At 38.0% G+C, this 22,603-nt stretch overlaps 1 protein-coding gene across 3 annotated transcripts in view; it reads right to left on the reverse strand.

Annotated features, from left to right (window-relative positions):
* Positions 1 to 522: 522 nt before the first annotated feature.
* Positions 523 to 22,603, reverse strand: part of MZT1 (mitotic spindle organizing protein 1) — a 34,104-nt gene continuing 12,023 nt past the window's right edge. The window contains exons 3-4 of one of the 3 annotated variants that reach the window (XM_082366019.1): positions 21,642 to 21,683; positions 523 to 11,946 (exon numbers count right to left, since the gene is read on the reverse strand). In XM_082366019.1, coding sequence (XP_082222145.1) covers positions 21,660 to 21,683 — 24 coding nt within the window. In that variant the 3' untranslated portion in view covers positions 523 to 11,946; positions 21,642 to 21,659. Of the gene's footprint in view, positions 11,947 to 14,519; positions 15,762 to 18,774; positions 21,684 to 22,603 lie in introns of those variants that run through there. The other 2 variants (XM_082366020.1, XM_082366018.1) reach the window with 2 other exon arrangements.

Raw genomic sequence — 22,603 nt, forward strand, 5'->3', positions numbered from 1 at the left:
TTGTAGAGCTGGTTGGTGGTGCTGAATTCTGTTAGTTTTTGCTTGTCTGTAAAGCTTTTGATTTCTCCAACAAATCTGAATGAGATCCTTGCTGGGTAGAGTAATCTTGGTTGTAGGTTCTCCCCTTTCATCACTTTAAGTATATTATGCCACTCTCTTCTGGCTTGTAGAGTTTCTGTTGAGAAATCAGCTGTTAACCTTATGGGAGTTCCCTTGTATGTTGTCATTTTTCCCTTGCTGCTTTCAATAATTTTTCTTAGTCTTTAATTTTTGCCAATTTGATTACTATGTGTCTCAGCGTCTTCCTCCTTGGGTTTATCCTGTATGGGACTCGCTGCACCTCCTGGAGTTGGGTGGCTATTTCCTTTCCCATGTTAGGGAAGTTTTCAACTATAATCTCTTCAAATATTTTCTCTGGTCCTTTCTCTCTCTCTTCTCTTTCTGGCACCCCTATAATGCGAATGTTGTTGTGTTTAATGTTGTCCCAGAGGTCTCTTAGGCTATCTTCATTTCTTTTCATTCTTTTTTCTTTATTCTTTTCCACAGCAGTGAATTCCACCATTCTGTCTTCCAGGCCACTTAACCGTTCTTCTGCCTCAGTTATTCTGCTATTGATTCCTTCTAGTGTAGTTTTCATTTCAGTTATTGTATTGTTCATCTCTGTTTGTTTGTTCTTTAATTCTTCTAGGTCTTTGTTAAACATTTCTTGCCTCTTCTCGATCTTTGCCTCCATTCTTTTTCCGAGGTCCTGGATCATCTTCACTATCATTATTCTGAATTCTTTTTCTGGAACGTTGCCTATCTCCACTTCATTTAGTTGTTTTTCTGGGGTTTTATCTTGTTTCTTCATCTGGTCCATAGCCCTCTGCCTTTTCATCTTGTCTATCTTTCCCCACTCACTCTTAAATACAAGTCACACCCTTAATTCTGTTACAGCCACAAGCCAACATTTTCTCTAATTCTTTCTTCTGCTTTCAAATTTCAGGAAAGTGATGTCTTCAGTCATCTCCACTTTCTCTCTACCTCTTCAGTCCTTCACCCTAGTGGAGAAGGAAGGTCTTTGATTGTTTCCTAATAAAACACAAACCAAAAGCCTCTTCCCATTTCTTCTATGATCCAGTTGAAGATTTGATACCCAATCCTCATGAGTTCCTTCTTCCTTAAGGATACCACCCAGATTTACTTGCTACCTTTTAACCATCTTGACTTTTTTCTCATCATCCTTCACCCTCTGAAGCAGGGTCTTAAACTTTAATGTTTATTAGATAAATGTTAACAACTTGTTAAAAATATAGACTACTTAATGTTATCCCCAAATTCTGGTTAAGTAAGAATGAATGGGGTCTAGGAAACTGTATTTTCAATAAGCCCTTTCCCACTGTGGTCCTCAGGTCTCCGCTCCCACCCAGGGGAAATACTTTGTGATCTTAACTATGCCCCTGGCCTCAGCTTCTTTTAGGATGAATCCTAATTCTACATCTCTTGGTTTATATTTTCTTTAGAGTTCTAAACTTGCACTTCCAACCACGTGTTAATCTCTCTTTCTCTAATTTCAAAGCGGATACCTTACACTTATGTAGTTTTAGAAACAAACCCATCGTCTTCCTCCCAAACCCATTTCTGCTCCCATCTTCCTTAAGTTTACTAACCACCATTTTTCCAATTATGTGGGCTCTGAAACCTCAGAAAACCTCAGTCATCGTCAAGTACTTATTGACCCAAGAGAATGTTTATGATCATCCTCTTCTTGGAGTTCCCAGAGGAGGATGACACCACCTTTCACCTGATCTTGTCAGCATCCAACTGGTCTTCACTCTCCAAACGACCTGACCTGCTGCTGCCAGATTAATCTTCCTTAGGAACAATTCCGTTTCTAGAAAACTTTGCCACCTCTTTCTTTTCAATCAAATTTAGTTCAAACACTTTAACCTGCAATCAGCATCTTCCTCTGAGGCTCTGAAACTCCTGTCCTAAGGTTTCACATGTATATATCCTCCCCCCCCCCCCCAGTTGCCTAGATGCAACTTCAGTTGTCAACCGAAGGTGTGGCAAGTGTTTTTTCTCTGTTTTGTTGCCTGTGGATTTTTATGGTATTATTGTGTTTGTCTGAAAGTTTGAACTTTTATACCGTCAAACTTTTTCCACCTTTACTTTTTCTTAGTTTGCTTCATCTCTAGGATGAACTCTATCTTGTTTTATGTTACTCTTGTACCTGTCTTCTCTTAGGCTGCAAATTTGTTATCTTCTTTATAGATATAATGAACATATTAATGAACACTTACTATGAGCTATTATTATCTGTAGCCCCTCACAAATATGAATTCATTTAATCCTCATTTCAACCCTATGAGGTAGGTACTACTATTGGGCCTTTTATACAAACGTGGAAACTTAGGTAACTTGTCCTAGGTCACACAACTGTCACATAACAAGGTCACACAGCTAGTAATCCTGGTGGAGCCAGGCTTAGAATCTAGAAGGTTTGACTCCAGAAATTCTGCTTGGAACCACTACCTTATGCCACCTTCTCATATGTGGAAAAATAATGAGTATTCTACAAGTACTTGTTTTGTTTTGTTTGTTTGTTTTTAATTTTTGGCTGAGTTGGGTCTTCGTTTCTGTGTGCGGGCTTTCTCTAGTTGTGGCGAGCCAGGGCTACTCTTTGTTATGGTGCTTGAGCTTCTCATTGCGGTGGCTTCTCTTGTTGCAGAGCACGGGCTCTAGGCATAAGGGCTTCAGTAGCTGCAGCACGTGGGCTCAGAAGTTGTGGCTCGCAGGCTCTAGAGCGCAGCCTCAGTAGTTGTGGCACACGGGCTTAGTTGCTCCGCAGCGTGTGGGATCTTCCCGGACTAGGGATCGAACCTGTGTCCCCTGCATTGGCAGGCTGATTCCTAACCACTGCACCACCAGGGAAGTCCTACAAGTACTTGTTGAATGAATGAAATTTAATATATAGGCTGGGTGGGTATTTCTGGGCTTTGCACAGTCTTTTAGAAGACCTCATGAAAGCTTGAGAGGTCGTGAGAAATGGTTGAGCAACCATAATATGAAATGCCAAAGGACCCAGAATGAGACTCCAAGTTACGAGGCTTTTAGAGCACCAGTCTTCACACACCCAGTTGGCTAAGAGGGAGATCTCGGATGATGAACGGGAGGGAGCACAAAAAATGTGGAATCCAATGCAATGGGCAGTTTTCCACATCATTATAGCAGTATTTTGTAACAATTTCATTGGCAACTGACAGCAGGCATTTAAATCAGCTATTTCCTCCTCAGAATTCCTCTCCAAAGAATAATAATGGCCTCTGCAACTCTGAAGGAAATGTAGCCCCTACTCGGATACAATCTTATCTGGGAAATTGCCATGGTATTCGTCACAGCTGTCATTGTGTGGAGCCCATTAGAGATGTGCTGAGTGTAGATCTACAGGGTTGTAAGCTCTGAGCACTCCCACTCCACAATCTCCCCTGGTTTCAGCAGGAAAACAAAAACCACTCAGTGTTCTGGGGACAGAGTCTCCTCAGAGCGGGGTCAGCAAGAGAGAGCCATTCATACAGCCCTGAGCCCATAGAAGTTACTCTACGGCTTGGGTTGTAGATTTATAGGGACATTTGCAGTGACACCATTGGGAAGGGCAGAACACAGAGTTTATAGAGAAAGCCCAGATTTCTATTTCTTTGATTGGAGAGCACGAGGAGAACTAAAGACCTAAAAAGCTGGGCTAATTGTGGTAGGAGGTTGGCACTGGGACCTTGGACCAGAATTCTTTTTTGGTTTGTTTCAATGAAACAGTAAGCTGTTACAGTTCCTTTTCTTCTCATGCAGAGAGTGTTAGAGCTGAAAGTCTAATGCTGGATGATATATAATTTAAGAAACTGGGGCCCAGAAATGTCCAGTGACTGGGCAGAGGCCCACATGCAGGAGGTGGCAGGACCCAAGGTGCCTGGATTTGGACCAGTGGGACTTATTAAAATTTGGTTCTGTGAGGGAATACTCCTGAAAATCTAATATAAGTTTTCTTCATTAATAACTAAGTACCCCAAATCCAATTCCCTTTTATTTTCAAATAAATTTTGTTTTTAACCCACAGTTGCCTTTACGAAGAAACAGACATAAAAATAGTCTTCTACGCAATAAGATTTAGAAACAATTTATTTTAAAAGTACAGGGGAGTTCCCTGGTGGCCTTGTGGTTAGGATTCCGGGCTTTCACTGCCGTGGCCTTGGGTTCAATCCCTGGTCGGGGAACTGAGATCCTGCAAGCCATGCAGCATGGTCAAAAAAAATTTTTTTTTAATTAAAAAAAATTTTTTTTAATAAAATAAAATTACATTGTCCTAGAAACTAACTTACTGCACCATGCGAGTTGCTTATTCCCAGAAAGTTGTTTACTCACCTTGACTCAAAACAAGATCTTTGCCCACAAACAGCACAGCACAGGGTTTTCTAAACTAGAGACTATAAAGCTGGGTGTCACTTACTCTGCACAGATAACATTGCAGATGTGGTTCCTACCTCTGCTCCCCTCGTGCCACCAGAAGACCATCCCTAGGTTCCTGAAGATTGTGGGCATTACCAGCATGCCCCAGAGTTTCCCTTTTGTTGTTCTTTTTGTTTTTGTTTTTAATTTTTATTTATTTATTTTATTTTATTTTTTATTTTTGTCTGTGTTGGGTTTCCGTTGCTGTGCGCGGGCTTTCTCTAGTTGCGGTGAGCCGGGGCTACTCTTCGTTGTGGTGTGCGGGCTTCTCATTGTCGTGGCTTCTCTTGTTGCAGAGCACGGGCTCTAGGTGCACGGGCTTCAGTAGTTGTGGCACGTGGGCTCAGTAGTTGTGGCGCATGGGCTTAGTTGCTCCACAGCATGTGGGATCTTCCCTGGCCAGGGCTCGAACCCGTGTCCCTTGCATTGGCAGGTGGATTCTTAACTACTGTGCCACCAGGGAAGCCCCTCCCTTTTGTTTTTGTTTGGTTGAGGAAGAGGCAGTCAGCAAAGGCTGGGAGAGAGAGCTGAGGTAACTCAACAACACCATGGCAACTGTTATGTAATCTCATCAATTCTTTTATTTCTTACCATTTGCTCACCTAATATCTCCCCTCCTCTCTCTATTACTTGATCTCATTTTGAAAGAAGAAGCCATGTTTCCGTCCCCACCCCAGTGCCTGACGGAGAACAAGCACTCGTCAGATGCTCGTGGACCACACCAGTGATTGGACTTCACTCCTTTCCATCACCTCCCATTTTCCATCCTTTCTTGTTTTCTGCTCTTTTTTGATGGTCCAGTCTTCAACTTTTTGAAAACCAGTTGTAAGAAAAACGGTAGTGAAAACAATGACTGAAATAGGGACAAAAGTTTCTTTGAACTAGTTTGTATTTTATAATTTGATATTTCATTATCAAATTATGTCTGTGTTTCCCAACACATTCTCTTTTGTGTAACTCACTTATTTTTGCTCTTTGTAGGTCCATAAAATAATTTTCTCTTTGATGGTAAATGAACGAGAGCAAGGGTACAACTGTTTGTGAAACTCTTCGCAAGTGCCTGGTAAAGTGCTCTAATGACAAATACCCCTAAAGAATTATTGTTGATAAATGGTAACATGACACACGAAATCGGGGTAAAAAATTAAAAGCCGCATTAAAATTATTAGCATAGAAAGAAAACGATATACCATGTTTAACTTTTGAACTGTATTTACCTAGCTAACGTAGTTTTTATTCTCTTTCTTTATTAAAAAAAAGTATTTTGAATTTATAACCATGAATGTATCATCAATCTTTGTAATAATATTATTATCTTCAATATATCATAATTAAGTATAGTTCAATTGTACACCTAATTATATCCATGTGTACCATTTTTAAAGTTTCTGTATAAATTTAAAAGTGTATTTAAATACTACCTTTTATTTTTAAATTTGTATTCAAAGAGAGCATGGCAGTATTCTAAAGTCAATGAAATTCCATCACGTATATATCAATTGAGATGGGTGCATATATATGTACATATATAAACATAAACGAATTCAAAGTTTTCTCCTTAATTTTAAGCTTAATATGATTAAATTAGTTGTAAAATAATCAGTTGTCTTATAATCAGATTCTACTGTTCAAACTAAAATGAAATATACCTCCCTTTATTAAAAAAAAAAAAAGTCTGGGGAACTGATTAAAGAGATGGCACTGTCATTTTCATTACAAGTGCTTTTTCTGCCATCTAGTGGAAAAATGAAATCTATGAGGATTCATAATTTACATTTTTAATTCTATTGTCTCAGATTATTTAGCAAGGACTTATTTGAAATATCAAGAAAAGAAAACAAATAATGTGTTCTCTCCCTGGTTCTGGTTTGATCTGCAGGTGGACCAAATGGGGGTAATCCTGAACATTCCCCACGTTGCCAAAGGAACTACAAACAGAATAATGCAGGGGATGCTTCGGGCTTTCTATAATAATCACAGAGGCCATCGACTCCAAACAAGGTACTAGCACCCACTGTTTTATGTAACGATAGTGATCGTCGTTCACTGTCAAAGTGATGAAAGATGCCTCTTTCCCCTACATCCCTTTTTGTTCCTGTCTCACTGCTCCAATCCTGTAAACTGGAGGAGAGGGTTTAGACTAGAGAGATATTTTGTTGAGCACTGTCTAGATCAGTGGCTTTCAAACTTTTTAAACTGCAACTCACACTAAGACGTATATTTGACGTTGCGACCCAGTGTATGTACATAAAACAGAAGACAAATTTCCACAAGTAGTAACCTTTATATAAGTGATCACTACGATATTTCACATTCTGTTCTGCTTTATTCTATTTCACTTTTTGGTATTATTTTATAACTTTTTAAATTGATTTCATGATCCACTAATAGTCCTGAAGATTGAAAAATCACTGGTAAGAGTTTCCTGAGAAGTCCTAAGTGTTTACCTCCTCTGCTTTAAAAATAAAAACGACAAAAAGTTAAATGAAAAAAAGATGATAGAGATTGGTTAGTTAGTATAAAGACATTTGAGATCTTCTCAAAGATATTTTATTTGGTGAATGTTCACTGTTATAAATCACTAACATCCTCCTCTCTGTCGCCAAGAATAGAAGGCTTGCATTCATCTTCATAGCCACCTCTCTCATTGAATCAATCATCAAATTCTGTGGATTCTATCATCACAACGTGTCTTATATCTTTGTTCCTCTTTTCATCTGATTTAGACCCTTCCCATTTCTCCCTGGATGGTCACAGAAGCTTCCACACTGCTCTCCCCACCTCCATCTTTCAACCCTCTGGTCCAAACTTCACACAGCTGCCAAGATTTTCCCTCCTCCTCACAGGTCAATGACATCATTCACTGCATCCCGTGACCAGTGAAGAGCACCCAAGCACCTTAGGGTGGCATTCAAAACCCTCCCTGCTCAGTGCTTTGTTGGCATTTAATAGTTTAGATTAGATTATTGCTCTCCCCACTAGATTGTGAGCTAGGACTCTATCTTTGTCTCTCTTTGAGCATATTATATTTGCCCCAGCAGATGCTTAATAAGTATCTGTAAAAGTCACTGAACAAAAAAGCAAAACAAAAGAACCAAAAAAAAAAAAAAAAAGTATCAACAAAAAAGGCACTGAACAAAATTTCCTTTCTGGGGCTTCCCTGGTGGTGCAGTGGTTGAGAATCTGCCTTTCAGTTCTCTCTATAGTCCTGTGTACACCCTCCATTCCAGTTGCTACCTTACGAACAATTCCCTGACCTCTCATTTATTAGTTGGTTTTTTTTAATTTAATTTTCTTTTTTTAATTGAAGTATAGTCGATGTAAAGTAGTATTATGTTACATGTGTACAATATAGTGATTCACAATTTTTAAAGGTTATATTCCATTAATAGTTATTATAAAATATTGGCTATAGTCCCCGTGTTGTACTATATACTTTTGTAGCTTATTTTATACATAATAGTTTGTACCTCTTAACTCCCTACCCCAATATCACCCCTCCCCCTTCCCTCTCCCCACTGGTAACCAGTAGTTTGTTCTGTATATCTGTGAGTCTACTTTTTTGTTATATTCACTAGTTTGTTGTAATTTTCAGATTCCACATATAAGTGATATCATACAGTATTTGTCTTTCTCTGTCTGACTTCTTTCATTTAGCATAATGTCCTCTAAGTCCATCCATGTTGCTGCAAATGGCAAAATTTCATTCTTTTTTATGACTGCGTATGTAGTATACTACATCTTCTTTTCTTTTTATTTATGTATAGTTGATTTACAATGTTTCAGATGTACAGCAAAGTGATTCTGTTTTATATATATATATATATATATAACTGAATATATATATTCTTTTTCAGATTCTTTTCCATTATAGGTTATTACAAGATATTGAATATAGTTCCCTGTGCTTTGTTGTTTGCCTATTTTAGATATAGGAGTATGTAACTGTTAATCCCAAATTCCCAATTCATCCCTCCCCCCTTTCCCCTTTGGTAACCATATGTTTGTGTTCTATGTCTGTGAGTCTATTTCTGTTTTGTAAGTAAGTTCATTTGTATCATTTTTTTAGATTCCACATATAAGTAATATCATATGATATTTGTCTTTCTCTGTCTGACCTCCTTTACTTAGTATGATAATTTCTAGGTCCATCCATGTTGCTGCAAATGGCTTTATTTCATTCTTTTTTATGGCTGAGTAGTATTCCATTGTGTATATATACCACATCTTCTTTATCCATTCATCTGACGATGGACATTAGGTTGCTTCCATGTCTTGGCTATTGTAAATAGTGCTGCTGTGAACATTAGGGTGCATGTATCTTTTCAACTTAGAGTTTTCAACTTTTCTGGATATATGCCTGGGAGTGGGATTTGCTGAATCATATGTTAACTCTATTTTTAGTTTTTAAGGAACCCCTATACTGTTCTCCATAGTGGCCACACCAATTTACATTCCTACTAACAGTGTAGGAGGGTTTCCTTTTCTCCACACCCTCCCCAGTGTTTATTACTTGTAGACTTTTTGATGTTGTTTATTTTAAAGAATGTGCCTATGCTCAAGTTATTTCCTGGCTGCCTTACTTTCTGTTTTCTGCCTGTGGAAATCCTTTTCCCCTTTAAATACCAGCTCAGATGCCATCCCTTGCAAGAAACTCTCTTGGTCCCCAGCAGACTGAATCCCCACAGTCTAATAGTAACTTCGGTATCTATTCAGTGCTTACGCCATCGTGCCCAGTTTAAGATCATGTTTCTCTGTGTCTGTCTCACTTGATTGTGACCATCTCGAGGGCAGGGAACATGCTTTGTGCACTTTTCTAGCCTTCGGGGCTATTCCAGGTGTTGAATGTATGTTCATTTACTTGAACACACTGGTTACATGTATCTTTTTAAATACATAATGATGTATTATCATCTGATAATGATGTTATCAGATGTGTAGACCAGCCACATCTTAGATGAGCTATTATAAGTTTTAAGTTTCAGAGCAGGTATTAGACCAAGATTTCCAGTTTGAATTATCAGTCCACACTCCAACAATTTATTTGAGTATTTCTCAAGCACTATATGCTTCTGAAAATACCAGAAAGTAGAAAAGCTATCAACCAACAGCCCATTGGATTGCCCCTTGCCATGTTCCCATAATGATCTTTACTTTCCTCTGTCACTGGACTTCCTCCTTGTACTGCGTGATCTGGTTCCATGAGATCCTTGAAGGTAGGGAATCTCTCATTCATTTGTATACTCAGCAACGAAAGTGCCACCCGCACCTAGCAGATGGTCAATAAATGTTTGTCGAATGAAAGAGCGAGAGACACAAAGAATTATAATGGCGAAAAAAGAAGTATTAGATATTATGTCCATCTTCAAGGAGCTTATGCACCAGTTAGGAAAATAATTACCTAAATATTCTGACCATCATGTTCTACACTTAATAGACATTCAGTCCATTTTAATGGATTACTATTAATGAAATGAGAGCCAATTCCTATGTGCAGAAAAAATGCTAAACACTCATCAAGAAGTGCAAGTGTTGTCTCTGTCCTCTAGGAGAGCACGATCAAGTGTGAGATAATAAAACATGTTCACAACACATTACTCAGCAGGTTGGTTTCCTGCCAAATGTGTTTTGGAGATATCACTGTAAGCTGTCATAGTTAGATAAGACTTCCCAAAGCAAGAAGGTCTTTGTCAAGAACTGTGGAAAGTTTGAGATTTTACGCTATTTACAAGCTGAAAAGTTAGTCTGCCACATTTTCATAGATGCTGGCAGAGGCCACAGTACTCCTGGCTCCGAAGCAACGGACTCTATTGCTCCGAGAACAGCAGGCAGCAGGAGCTTTGTGTCCACACTGGTCCCCTTTGTCCTCCACAGCCCACGGGGGCAATAAAGGAGGTTGCTGCACACTCTGTGGGTTTGCATTACAGCTGAGGGACACTGAGCTAAGGAAACCCCAATCCTCTGAAGAGGCAGCCAGCAAACCTGTCCAATCTTTGTCCTGGAGGGAGACATTACCCTTATTATCCTGGTCAGAAAACAAATCTGTTCTCTCCCAAAGGGAGATCCCGTCTGCGTTCCAAGGCTTTTTGCTGTACAGACATCTTTGACAAAATGGCCCAGAACGAAAGCTGTCAAGACCTTGCCTCAGAAGATAGACAGAAACACAAGAGACCCATGGAGGACGTTTTCCCAACATTTTTAACTTGGTTCTTGAAGGCCGGGTGTGATTTGATCACGTAATAGGAAGAGAACGAATATTCTAGGAGAAAGAAGAATTTCGTGTGCACATATTTATTTGATGACAGACCTCTCCAAGCCTCAGTTTCTTTACCTCTATGATTGAAATAATACCTACTTCACAAGGTTGCTGTAAACAATGACATAAGGTAATGTATGTATGGCATCAGCCTGGTTATTGACACATAGAAGGTGCCAAACTGTTAGTTCTTTTCCCCAGAATGTATAGATTGAGGCTCTGTAGACTGCCCTGACATTATGAAAGGGAGAAAGAAAGGCCTTTAGCAGTAAACATGCAAAAATTTTTATTGAGCATCTACTATGTTTCAGGCACCAGGCTAGACACGGTGTCTGTTTTCTCCTTTTTTTTTTTTAAAAAATGTTTTCGGCTGTTGTAGGGTGTGGTATTTTTTATTTAATTTATTATTATTATTTTAAATTTATTTATTTTAATTTATTTATTTTTGGCCGTGTTGGGTCTTCGTTGCTGTGCGCAGCCTTTCTCTAGTTGTGGTGAGCGGGGGCTACTCTTTGTTGCGGTGCACGGGTTTCTCATTGTGGTGGCTTCTCCTGTTGAGGAGCACAGGCTCTAGGCTCACGGGTTTCAGTAGTTGTGGCGTGTGGGCTCAGTAGTTGTGGCACAAGGGCTAAGTTGCTCCGTGGCATGTGGGTCTTCCCAGACCAGGGCTCGAACCCGTGTCCCCTGCATTGGCAGGCAGATTCTTAATCACTGCACCACCAGGGAAGCCCCCATGCCTGTCCTCTTAAAGCTTACATTCTGCTTCATGGGGAAACTAGAGGAGAATAGAATTATCTTGCTTCCATCAGCTAAACTTGTTGAAGGTATACCTTCAACAAGGTTTTATGGCAATGCCATCTGACCAGGAAGCCAGGGAATTATTGAGACAGAGAAGGGGCATAAACCTAAAGTAAGAACAGAGAAATGTCAGAGTTCAGTGACAGCATACACCAGTCAACAATGGCTTTTCAGGATTATGTTGAAAGAAGGATACTAATAATCACAGAAGGAAGATTTCATGTGAACTTTATTAATAACTACGTATGATTGTTAAATCATTAATTTGATAAATGTTTATTGAACATTCACTCCATGTTACGTTTTGTAATAGGTGCTAGAATTCCAGGATCAAGAGCAGCAATTCCACTGAGGGTGAGATGGCCCCCAGGAAACAAGGGATTAATTTTTCACAAGCTGGTATCAATGTTCATCTACATATGGATGGAGAGAGAAGTGTGAGAATCTTGGAGATACTATGAAGAACGTATTTAATGCAAGGATGATAAGATTATTGAATCATTGGACAATCTTAAATTAGAACTTGAATTAGGAGAAAAGGGAGCTGTTAAAATTTCTGTCTTTATCTATGGAAAGGGCAAAAAATTATTTGTCATATCATAGATCATATTTATGCCTGAAATATTTAATAGTAATAAAACAATAATTTTTGAGAGGAAAAAAGAGTGTTATAAAGACCATCCCTATTTGGGGGTGGAATGGGTCTTGATAATTTACCACTATGTTAAGCCTGCTTGATGCATTAGAATAGTATATGAAAAAGCATCTCCAGCTGGTTTTTCTGGAAGAATAATGTTAACAGTACTTTTTTTCTATCTTGTTTCCAAGGCAATGCAGACTAGATTTCAGTTATTTGTCAAGAAGCTACCCAAGGGGCTAGATTGTGAGAAATGGCACATGATGTTTGACAGCTAAGTGATGGGGGCTAACTAGGAGGAGAAGTGAATTACATTTGAAATGAGAAGCTGAGGACAAGGGTATGCAAGCAAAGCCAGAGGGAGCAGCACTCCATCTTTAGCGTCTGTTACTCATGGATCATGAGATGGGCTTCAGCTGATGCTGAGTTGGTCTTCCATTGGATGGCTTCAGGTAGTGCTGTGTCCAGCAGTCAAATGATTCGAAAGACCTTGAAAACTCTCCACCCTCCAATCTCGTCCCCTCCCCTACTGCCCTGTGCTTCTAGCTGGCTGCATTCCTTCAAGCTGAATGGTCCTTCTAGGACTTGGCTTTCCCCAGAAAGGGGAGATGCATTATCAGTAAATCCTAGTTTGGATTCCTTTGCTCCGATCTGAGTTTGTGAGGAAAAACAAGAAATCTTGGCACAAAATGCTGAAAGGGAGAACAGAAAGGAGCTGAGAAATCCCAGGTGTGAAAGCATCTTCTCTCTTCCACACGTCATTTTCCCTAGGGGCTCCCTTGTTAACCAGATTTACGGCTACATCCCAACATACATTCCAAAACCGCTCCGAACTGATGAAAGTGACAGTGCAGGAGTCATAATAATCCATCACAACAGCTCTCTTCCTTTCTAAGTCATGCTAGTGGCTGCTACCTTGAAAGGTCAAGTCCACACCAGTTTCTCCTAAGACCACAGGGCCCCCAAGGTCTTTGTGCAGTAGCATTTCAATGTAAGAACAGATCAGGATACAGAGTGCCATTTCTGTGAAATTGAAGCACTTCTGTCTTTGTTCCACACAAAATGCTTTTGTGTCTTTCTTTCTCTCGGAACTTGGCCCTTTACATTTCTATTACGTAAAGATGGGTAAAAGCAGGAACGGTGTTTATCCAGGGCTAAAATGAAACCTTACAGATCTCTCTCTCCCAGGCTGCCCCTTCTCTCCCACAATTTTCTATTAGTAGATTTCCAAGGAAGCTCCTGTTTAGCCAGCTATTTGCGCCTATTTTACATGATGATTTTCAGTGTTCAGCAGGAACAAAGATCACTGATATTCCCACTGGGCTTATCAGAAGCAACTGAACGACGAGCTCTTTTATGTTGAAAATAGAGATTTAAACATTATTCATAATCCTTACTTCTCCCAACACATGCTCATTCTCATGGGCTCCTTTCTCTAATTAGCTATGCAAGTCTTTACATTAAAATTTAGCTACATATTAATCTTTTGGTTTTATTGCTAGGATGTCTTGATTTTCCTTGCTATACAAACACAGCATATGCTTACATTATATATATTTTGTCTATGTTTCCAAAAAGAGTATATAAAAGCAGAAGTTGGGGCTTCCCTGGTGGTGCAGTGGTTGAGAATCTGCCTGCCAATGCAGGGGACACGGGTTCGAGCCCTGGTCTGGGAAGATCCCACATGCTGCGGAGCAACTGGGCCCGTGAGCCACAACTACTGAGCCTGTGCGTCTGGAACCTGTGCTCCGCAACAAGAGAGGCCACGATAGTGAGAGGCCCGCACACCGCGATGAAGAGTGGCCCCTGCTCGCCGCAACTAGAGAAAGCCCTCGCACAGAAACGAAGACCCAACACAGTCAAAAATAAATAAATAAATTTTAAAAATAAAAAGCAGGAGTTTATGAAAACATCAGGTCTGATTCCACTGGTGAGAAAAGAGTGTATTTTGAATTTGTGTATTCAGAACCACTGAACCACTCTGTAATACAGAGGAACAAATCTGACTCCATATTAGATCCGTTTCTTTTACTTTAACCTTTGTATTCTATTGCTTTTGATTCGAGTTATGAATGTTGCCTATAGCCTGAAATATACAGGATAGCTCATTCTCAAGGCTCTGACCTTTAAGTGTATAACACTTTTCTATTCCTATAGAGATAAAAAGTTGCAGAACAGAGAATAACATGTGTCTCGTTGGAGGTTTACAGGGACATCATGACCTCAGACCAAGAAGTTTGCAACAAACAGCCACATCCCCTCCCCTTTGAGTATTAAAGAAGCCTAAATTCTACCTCGGGTAAGATGCTTCTCTAGGACCTTAGTCCACCATCTTCTCGATCTGCTGACTTTTTGAATAAAGTCACTATTCCTTGCCCCAATATCTCATCTCTCGATTTATTGGCCTGTCGTGTGGCAAATAGGACTCGGTAACAGCTCCTGAAATTAGGTTGTTAGATAAGTCCAATTAATGTAAAATATAAAATGAAAATTAATATTTATGAAGCTTCTACTAGGTGCCAGGTGGTAAGCTATGGATTTTACATATCTCCACTTAATCTTCGTAACACTGTGAACTATATTATTATCCTCATCCTACAGATAAAGAAACTGAGGCTTGGATAGGGCATATGGAATCCATGCCTGTCTGACCCCAAAGCTTGAGCTTTCTGCTAAACTATATGATTAGAGCCAAAATGAATCTTGGGGATTACCTAGGATAGTGGCTTTCCAAAATGTAGGATGGGTGTCAAAGGGGGTGGTACATGGGACAGTACATTTCAAATGCAGTAAATGCCATAGTGAAGAAGTTCATTTTTTTCAACTCTTTTCATCTTTTTGATAACTCAATTCTCTGTCTCTAAAACTTGTTCATCTTCTTTTCTATCACAGAAAGAGCCAATCTCGGTATCACAGCTTCTGAAGACAATACCTAACTAAGATGTAAGTCTATGTTTATTTTTCATTGTAATTTTTATAGCTACATTCTAGCTAGGGCAAATGATGCTGGTTTTCCTTTTTAGTAGTCATGCAAATTTTTATTTTAAAAATCAACATATTTAGATTATTTTAAGCTGGCCTATTTAAAGAAAACTGGGTATAAATAATAGTTCAGTGGTATACACATGTGGTAAAAATCATGAAGACGCCCTAAGACATCTAGACTTTGGGGGCAAGGCTTTGGAGATTCTAGGCTAAAATTCACATGAAACAATTGAAGAAGGTCACATGATACAATTGAAGAAATTCAGGAGGCCTAGAGAGATGTAATTAAGTGTCCATGACATAAATTTTACTGAATTGCTGAAACATGATCATTTATCTTTTTTTTTTTTTTTTAATTGAAGTATAGTTGATTTACAATGTTTCAGGAACAGCAAAGTGGTTCAGTTATATATATATATATTTTTCACATTCGTTTCCATTATAGGTTATTACAAGATATTGAATATAGTTCCCTGTGCTATACAGTTGGTCCTTGTTGGATCATTTACCTTTTATAAAACATACAATGATCTCCCCACAAGCAGGTCCGTTTCCACTGTTGTTTTCCTGGTGGGGCTTCAGACATCTTTTGACTACACATACAAACTAGAATGAGAGAAAACAAAAATTCTGTCTCCTTCTGGAGCAGTCACATAGTTTCAGTTTTCTTCCAGTGCTAAAAGGTGTGAAATTGAAGTGGGTGGTATGTTAGATTAGTTTGACAGACTGGGACTTTCAGCTTAAGTCAGAAGTAGATATTTTATATTTGTTTTTATAAAATTTACATTATTTAGATATTTCAACATATAGCAATAAGCACATTCAAGTATAAGCTGTAGCTGTTACAGTAAAAAGACCCTTTACTTGTAGGAGAGCAGGTAGACTGTCTAAAAAATTTAACACGTGACATAGTTTTCCAAAATTACCTCTTGAAAGTAAAATTATCAGAACCACCTCTTCAAAGGCTTTTGATGTAACTTTTCAAGTGTGCATCTGGCAATCTACTGCTTTCAGTAGCTAGAGGTGAAAATGTAGACTGCTTCTGATATAACATGCCTGCATTTCCATTCAGCTCCTGGGGACCCACAAGATACCCCGGTATTTTGCTCTATTCTAATGGGCAAAGAAGGATCATCACTTAAGAGGTAGACTTCCTGAGGCTGCTATTTAGGGCTGTCAGATGTATCACCTTTTTTTAAACAACACTTAAAATACCTGGTGTATATGAGCTCAATAGTGAATTTCATAAAACAAGAGATTTTTTGTTGTTGTTGTTAAAACTGGGCTCTCCAAGTACAGTACTTCTGGAGAATGAATGGTTTTAACCTGTATTAAAATGCAATAATATAGATCCACAGAGATGTCACAAAAATTCACAAGCCCACCAACATCAGCAATAGCATGCTGGTTAGGAAAAGAACCCTGGAGAAGCTAAGCATCTATCATTAGTCTTTTGTTATATTCTCAGCTTCTGCTTCCAGTTTCAGCTACTACGGCTGGGAATCTGATTCCCAGTCTCTTTCAGCCCCTCCCATCTTGCCTCTTCACCCCATGAGATGGTGACATATAGTGAGAGGCACATGATGTGTGTGGGCTCTAGAGTCAGTTCACCTGGGTTGGAATCCTGGCTCTGCCACTTTCCTGATTAAGCCATTTCTTTACCACTCTGTGCCTCAGTTTAAAGCACCAAACAATGCCTGGCATGGAACAAGTTCTCAATATGTGTTAGTTATTACTTTTCAGCCGCATGGTGGATATTGTTTCTTGGGTGCTGAGTTTACCCATGCTTTCAGCTAACATATATTTATTGAGCACTTATTACATGCCAGTTCAACGTGCTTGAGACACACCAATGAACAAAACCCCCCAAAATCCCTGCCCTTGTGGAGCTTCTTCAGGTAGAAGGAGACAGACAATAGTCAGTAAATATCACAACTAAGTAAACTGTATTAGAGAGTGATAAATGCTACAGGAAAAAAGAATAGATTTGGGTAAGGGGACTGGGAGGTAGGCAAGGGTGAGATTTCATATATATGTTCAATATGATATTCCTAAAATTCATTTCCAGAAAAATTAGATTCCCTTCTTGATTTCCATTTACTGATAAATCATTCTCTTTGCTACCCAGGTTAAAAACTCAAGTCACTTTAGTTTTTCTATTTTCCCCCTAACATGCCATTAAATCTCACGCGTTTTTCTTCTTTATTGTTCCTTGAATCTACCGATTTGAACCTTAGGCCTGCGTTACTGTCTCCTGTCACAGCCTCCTAACCAGTCCCTGCTTCTGGTCTCATCCTGCACTTCACTTGCAAAGCAAATTCCATAACAGAGTTTACCCCATCTCTTCCTTTCTCTGATGCCTGTGAAATGAAGGTCGAACTTGTTCAGGGATGTTGATAATCTGGCTTCATCCTGTCTTTTCAGCCCTCTCCTACCTCCCCCTAAATATAACTTTCCATTTCAGCCAGAATAATCTACTTCTATGGATTCCCCCTCTGTGCCTACACACCACACTAGGTTCTTTTCTAACACTCTATTGCTTAGTGTTTGCTTTCCCTTTGCAAAAGTGTTAGAAATTTCATTAAATTTAATATTCCATATGGAATTTTGTATAATTTGACTTATTAAAGTATCCCAGGTAACACATCCTCATGAGGGAAGTGGTGTGGACCTGATCTCAGCAAGGTGGATGTGCTGATGGAAGGGCTCACTGTTTTCTGGAGAATTCACGAGCTTACTCAAGGACAGATTACCAGCTAACTAGTTTACCACCAAAAATGTGCAAACAATATCTACTTTTTCTAGACTGTTTGCCTTCTCCCCTAACATATAAATCCTGTTCTCTCCTATTATCTCAATGATTCCCTCTGAGAGCAATTTCTGTAAAAATAACTTAATATTTGCTTTTAGAAATAGACATAGAAACATTTGTTGTTTACATTTAAAAATGTTTCAATGATTCAAATGATTAAGTCTTTAGAAAAGCAAACCCATCTTCTATTTTTGTTATGTAAAAAAATCCAACTGTTCATTTAATGTAGTTTGTGTAAAAACACCCTTGCCACTGGTGAATAGCAAAGCACTTCTGTATTAATCTGCTTTCTTCTGTGACGTCCTAATCCACAGTGGGCTACCATCTTGATTTCTCAGCAATACCGTCCACTTGAGACTCTTCAGGCTACTTGCATGTAAGTGATTCAACCGATTTCTATTACTTTATATAGGCTTCAATACTAGTGAAATACACATTTCTGCCACATAAAATGCAGACTTTCCCCGAGATTCTTTTTAATTTAAATGGTAACCTTCAATTGTGCCAGTCTTCAAAACTACAGGGATCGTGTACCTCGAAAGTAAGAAATCTATTATTTCAGAACTATCACCAGCCAAAATTATTCATATTTCAGATTCAGGTTTCCCAAGTGGCTGGCTGGTCTCTGGGCTATTTTCAGCTGAGTTCTTAAGCAGGACTAAACACAGGGTGCCTCTCCACCAACATGGGGTAAGGCAGCCATCAAGGCTGTGTTACAAAAAAAGCCTATTTCATCTTCCCAATTTGTTTAGCTTTTGCTTACTATCCCGGATAGACCGACTACAATGGTTTGTTGATAATAGGCACTTTATAAATATTTGTTCCTTTATTGTCACAGTTGCCATCACAAACTACAGACTGGGTGGCTTAAACAACAGACATTTATTTTCTCACAGTTCTGGAGGCTGAAGTCCCAGATCAGGTTCCTGGGCAGCTTGTTTTCTTCTGAAGCCCCTTTCCTTGGGTTGTAGATGGCCGTCTTCTTGATGTGTCCTCACATGGTTTCTTCTGCGTGCATGCACCCCCTTGTGTCTCTCTGTGTGTCCAAATTTCCTGTTCTTGTAAGGGTTGTAGTCAGCTTGGATTAGTTCTCATCCTAAAGACCTATTTTTAACTTAATCACCTCTTTAAAGGCCCTACCTCCAAATATGTCACACTCTGAAGCATGGAGGTTAGGGTTTCAATGTACAGATTTGGGGAAACACAATTCAGCCCAAAGTTTCCTAACAGAGATCCCAACTGTCACTTAAACCATGTCTAAAAAGATTTTGGCTCTATTGTTGAGGAAGATGTTAAAGTGAATGTTCTTAATGTCACTGAACTGTACAATTTAAAATGGTCAAAATGGAAAAATTTATGTTGTGTATATTGTACTACAATAAAAAATGTGGTTAGTGTGAGAAACTAAACTTTTTATTTTAATTAATTTAAATATAAGTTTAAAAATATATAGCATGTTTGAAACATGTATGTAAATTTCATCATGTCTACTATGTAAAGTTCTTATTTGAAATATAGAAAAATATAATCTCACATATTTGAAATGCCAAACTGTGTTTTCAAGCCTGGGGAAATGTTATAGCTATCTGCTTTCATTACCAGAGGAAAAGTACTCCATTTTACCACCTCAAGCCTAATTTTAAATTGTAAATTATAAAGCCTACCTTTAAACAGTCTTCAATCACACATAACAAATAAGCATCTAAATATTTACCAAATACCTATAGAAACACAAGTTGAATTCCTAGAAGCGTATTTTAAATCAGAAGTACATGCCAATACCACCAAAATGGTTTTATTTTTGACACTGCCAACATGCACAACAATGCATTACTTTGGTTTCCTTAAACATTACTTAAGTATGCATTAGAAATATATGTTTACATTTAAGAAATGTAACACATTAAGAAAGTCCTCTATAAACATAACTCCTTCTCAATATATTTTCCTGCTTTGTTTCACACATAAATAACATAATCTACAAAGTCATAAATAAAACTATTAACTCTTATGACCTAAAAGTATATACAAATTTTGGAACTTGACAAGAATGTCCTTTTTCTGATCATATATAAATAACAACATGCAGTATTGGCAATGTTTTTTAAATGAATGACTTACAATCAAAACTTTTATTGTCTCCCAACCAGTTCTCCCTATAATAGACCTTCAGCGCACTTGGTAAAGATGTCATGTATTTAAAAAAGTCAAAGTGGTCAAAAGACTAGATTTTTAAAATAGAACAGAAGGTTGCCATTAAATATTATTAAGCCTTATTAAAATCACTTTGGTTTGTCTGAAGAACAAAAAATGCTACCAAAGAGTATATGCTTGTACTATCACTTTTAAAAAAAAATTTTGGCTGCACCCCGCCACATGTGGGATCTTAGTTCCCTGACCAGAGATCAAACTTGCACCCCCTACATTGGAAGGTGGAGTCTTAACCACTGGACCGGATTTCCGGGGGAGTCCCTATACTATCATTTAAAGGGAAGCTAACAAAGTCTTAAAAAATCAGATTAAATCTGTATTAGTCTTGGGAAAAATATATAGGAACAGAATCCATGCTATCCTAAGTTTTCTAAAATTTATTTTGAACCATCACTTCAATTAGTTAAAACTTTCAGGGTAAAAATAATGACACATAAAAATGAGCTTAGAAAGGCATATTTAGAATTCCTGATACAGAACACTTGATTATTTAGTTTTTGTTTAATGACTGGAAACCTTTATTCCTTCAGAAAATAATTAACATTATTTGTTGAGTGACACCATCTATTTAGTGATCTACTAGATAACCACTCAAGGTATATTAAGTAAGCACTCAAATTATTTTTATGTAACGAAAGTAAAAAAGACTTTTCATGTTGGAATTGTTTCATTATGCATTATCATTTTTAAGGCCGTGATTTACAGAGTATAAAAATTAGAAAGAAAAACATTCTCTATTAATATTCTCACTAAATTTAAATGATTCAAATGATAAATAATAGTAAGCTAAGCCTGTCATTACTTTTAAAATCTAAGTTTCTAAGTTTCATTTTTCAATCAATACAAATATGATCTGCTTCACAATATTAACTGCTAGTCAAACTTTGTTTAAAAAAACTAAATATTCTTTGTTAAAGAGCAGTTTACAACAAATGTTTTTCCATGCTCTTATAAAAAACAAGATTCTGATATGCAGAATGAATCTAAGTCAAAATCCACAACTGGTAGCCGAAATTGTCAACTTCCAGCCTAATACAACATAAATCCACAGTTATTCTGCATAAACAATTCAAAATTAAAGTTTATAATGGAAATGTCAACAAGTCATAACTACAACGTTACTACTGAAGGGTTCCACTATACTTCAACCAGGCACAGCAGATGTGCACATCTGACAGACAGACTGCTTAGAAAATTAAAGCTATCAGAGCTATAAATAAGGAATACATAAATATGAACACAGCAGTGCCAAAACACTAGAACTGTTAAAAAAAGATAAGATGTGGTGTAAACACAACTGATAGTTTTCTCCGTAAGCCACTTTCCACTGATTTATAAAGCTATGGTTTTATAATTCTTTTAAAAAGGACAATGTTTCCACATTGCTACATGCAGTGATTTCATTGTACATTCTTAACTACAATGCAATCTTCAATCCTCTTGCAGAGCTTGACATATCTCACCAGAATTTCTTCAGAAAGTCAGCTTGTCATATTTTCAGCAGCCTAGAACAAGAAAGTATGATTCATTATAATAAAACCATGGAAAAAGAGACACCATGGATATAAATTTGTCAATACTGCACTGTTATTAACAAACAGCTCCTCCCCCACATATACCAAAGAACTTTTATCAGGATAATGCATTGGTTTTCACTTTTTGCAGTACATTCTTAGAACTACCTTTTGAACTGATTGCTAGGCTAACAGTAGCATTCAAATTGCATTACATACAAAAATCTCTTCCTATGCTGCCTCCCTATTCTCTTTCAAACTCCAGCATAGGTGAACAAACATTCTTATAGTTGTGGAAGATGTATATTAAATAAATCCTCTTCCACTGGAATTTCAGAAATGTACTGATGAAAGGCTATGATACCTTTTATTTTTATCAACAGGGTTATGAGACAACACTAAGCCAGGGAATGTTCCCGGGCTATAGCCCACTGACCCAGTTCTAACCACCACTTTCATCCTTTCTTAAATAGCAGGCTCAGATATTTTTTAGAACTTACTGTAGGTAGAAACTTAACAGTTAACAACTCTGATGTCAGAGGGTCTGAGTTCAACTCCCAACTCAACCACTTGTAAGTCCTGAGAGAAGTAAGTTAGTCACCATAGCTTCAGGCTCCTTAGCGGTAAACTACTACTAGCTGTAATACACATCCTTGTTGTGATCATAGAGGAAACAATGCAAGGAAAGCCTTTAGTGCACTGAGTTTGGCAAAAGGAAAACTACTCATAAATATTAGCTATTCTTATTGTATTATTCAGTTATTTTTCTGTCATATGAAAGCAACAGTTGTGAGTTAAAAAACAGAAAATCTGAGTAGTTTCTATAATTATTTAAAATTTTTGATTAAAAATCAGAAACCTTACATGTATATCTGACAAAAGGTTTATTTCCGAAATATTTAAAGAAAGAC

Source organism: Balaenoptera borealis (assembly GCF_965194805.1).
Source record: "Balaenoptera borealis genome assembly, chromosome: 18".
Lineage (NCBI taxonomy): Eukaryota > Metazoa > Chordata > Mammalia > Artiodactyla > Balaenopteridae > Balaenoptera > Balaenoptera borealis.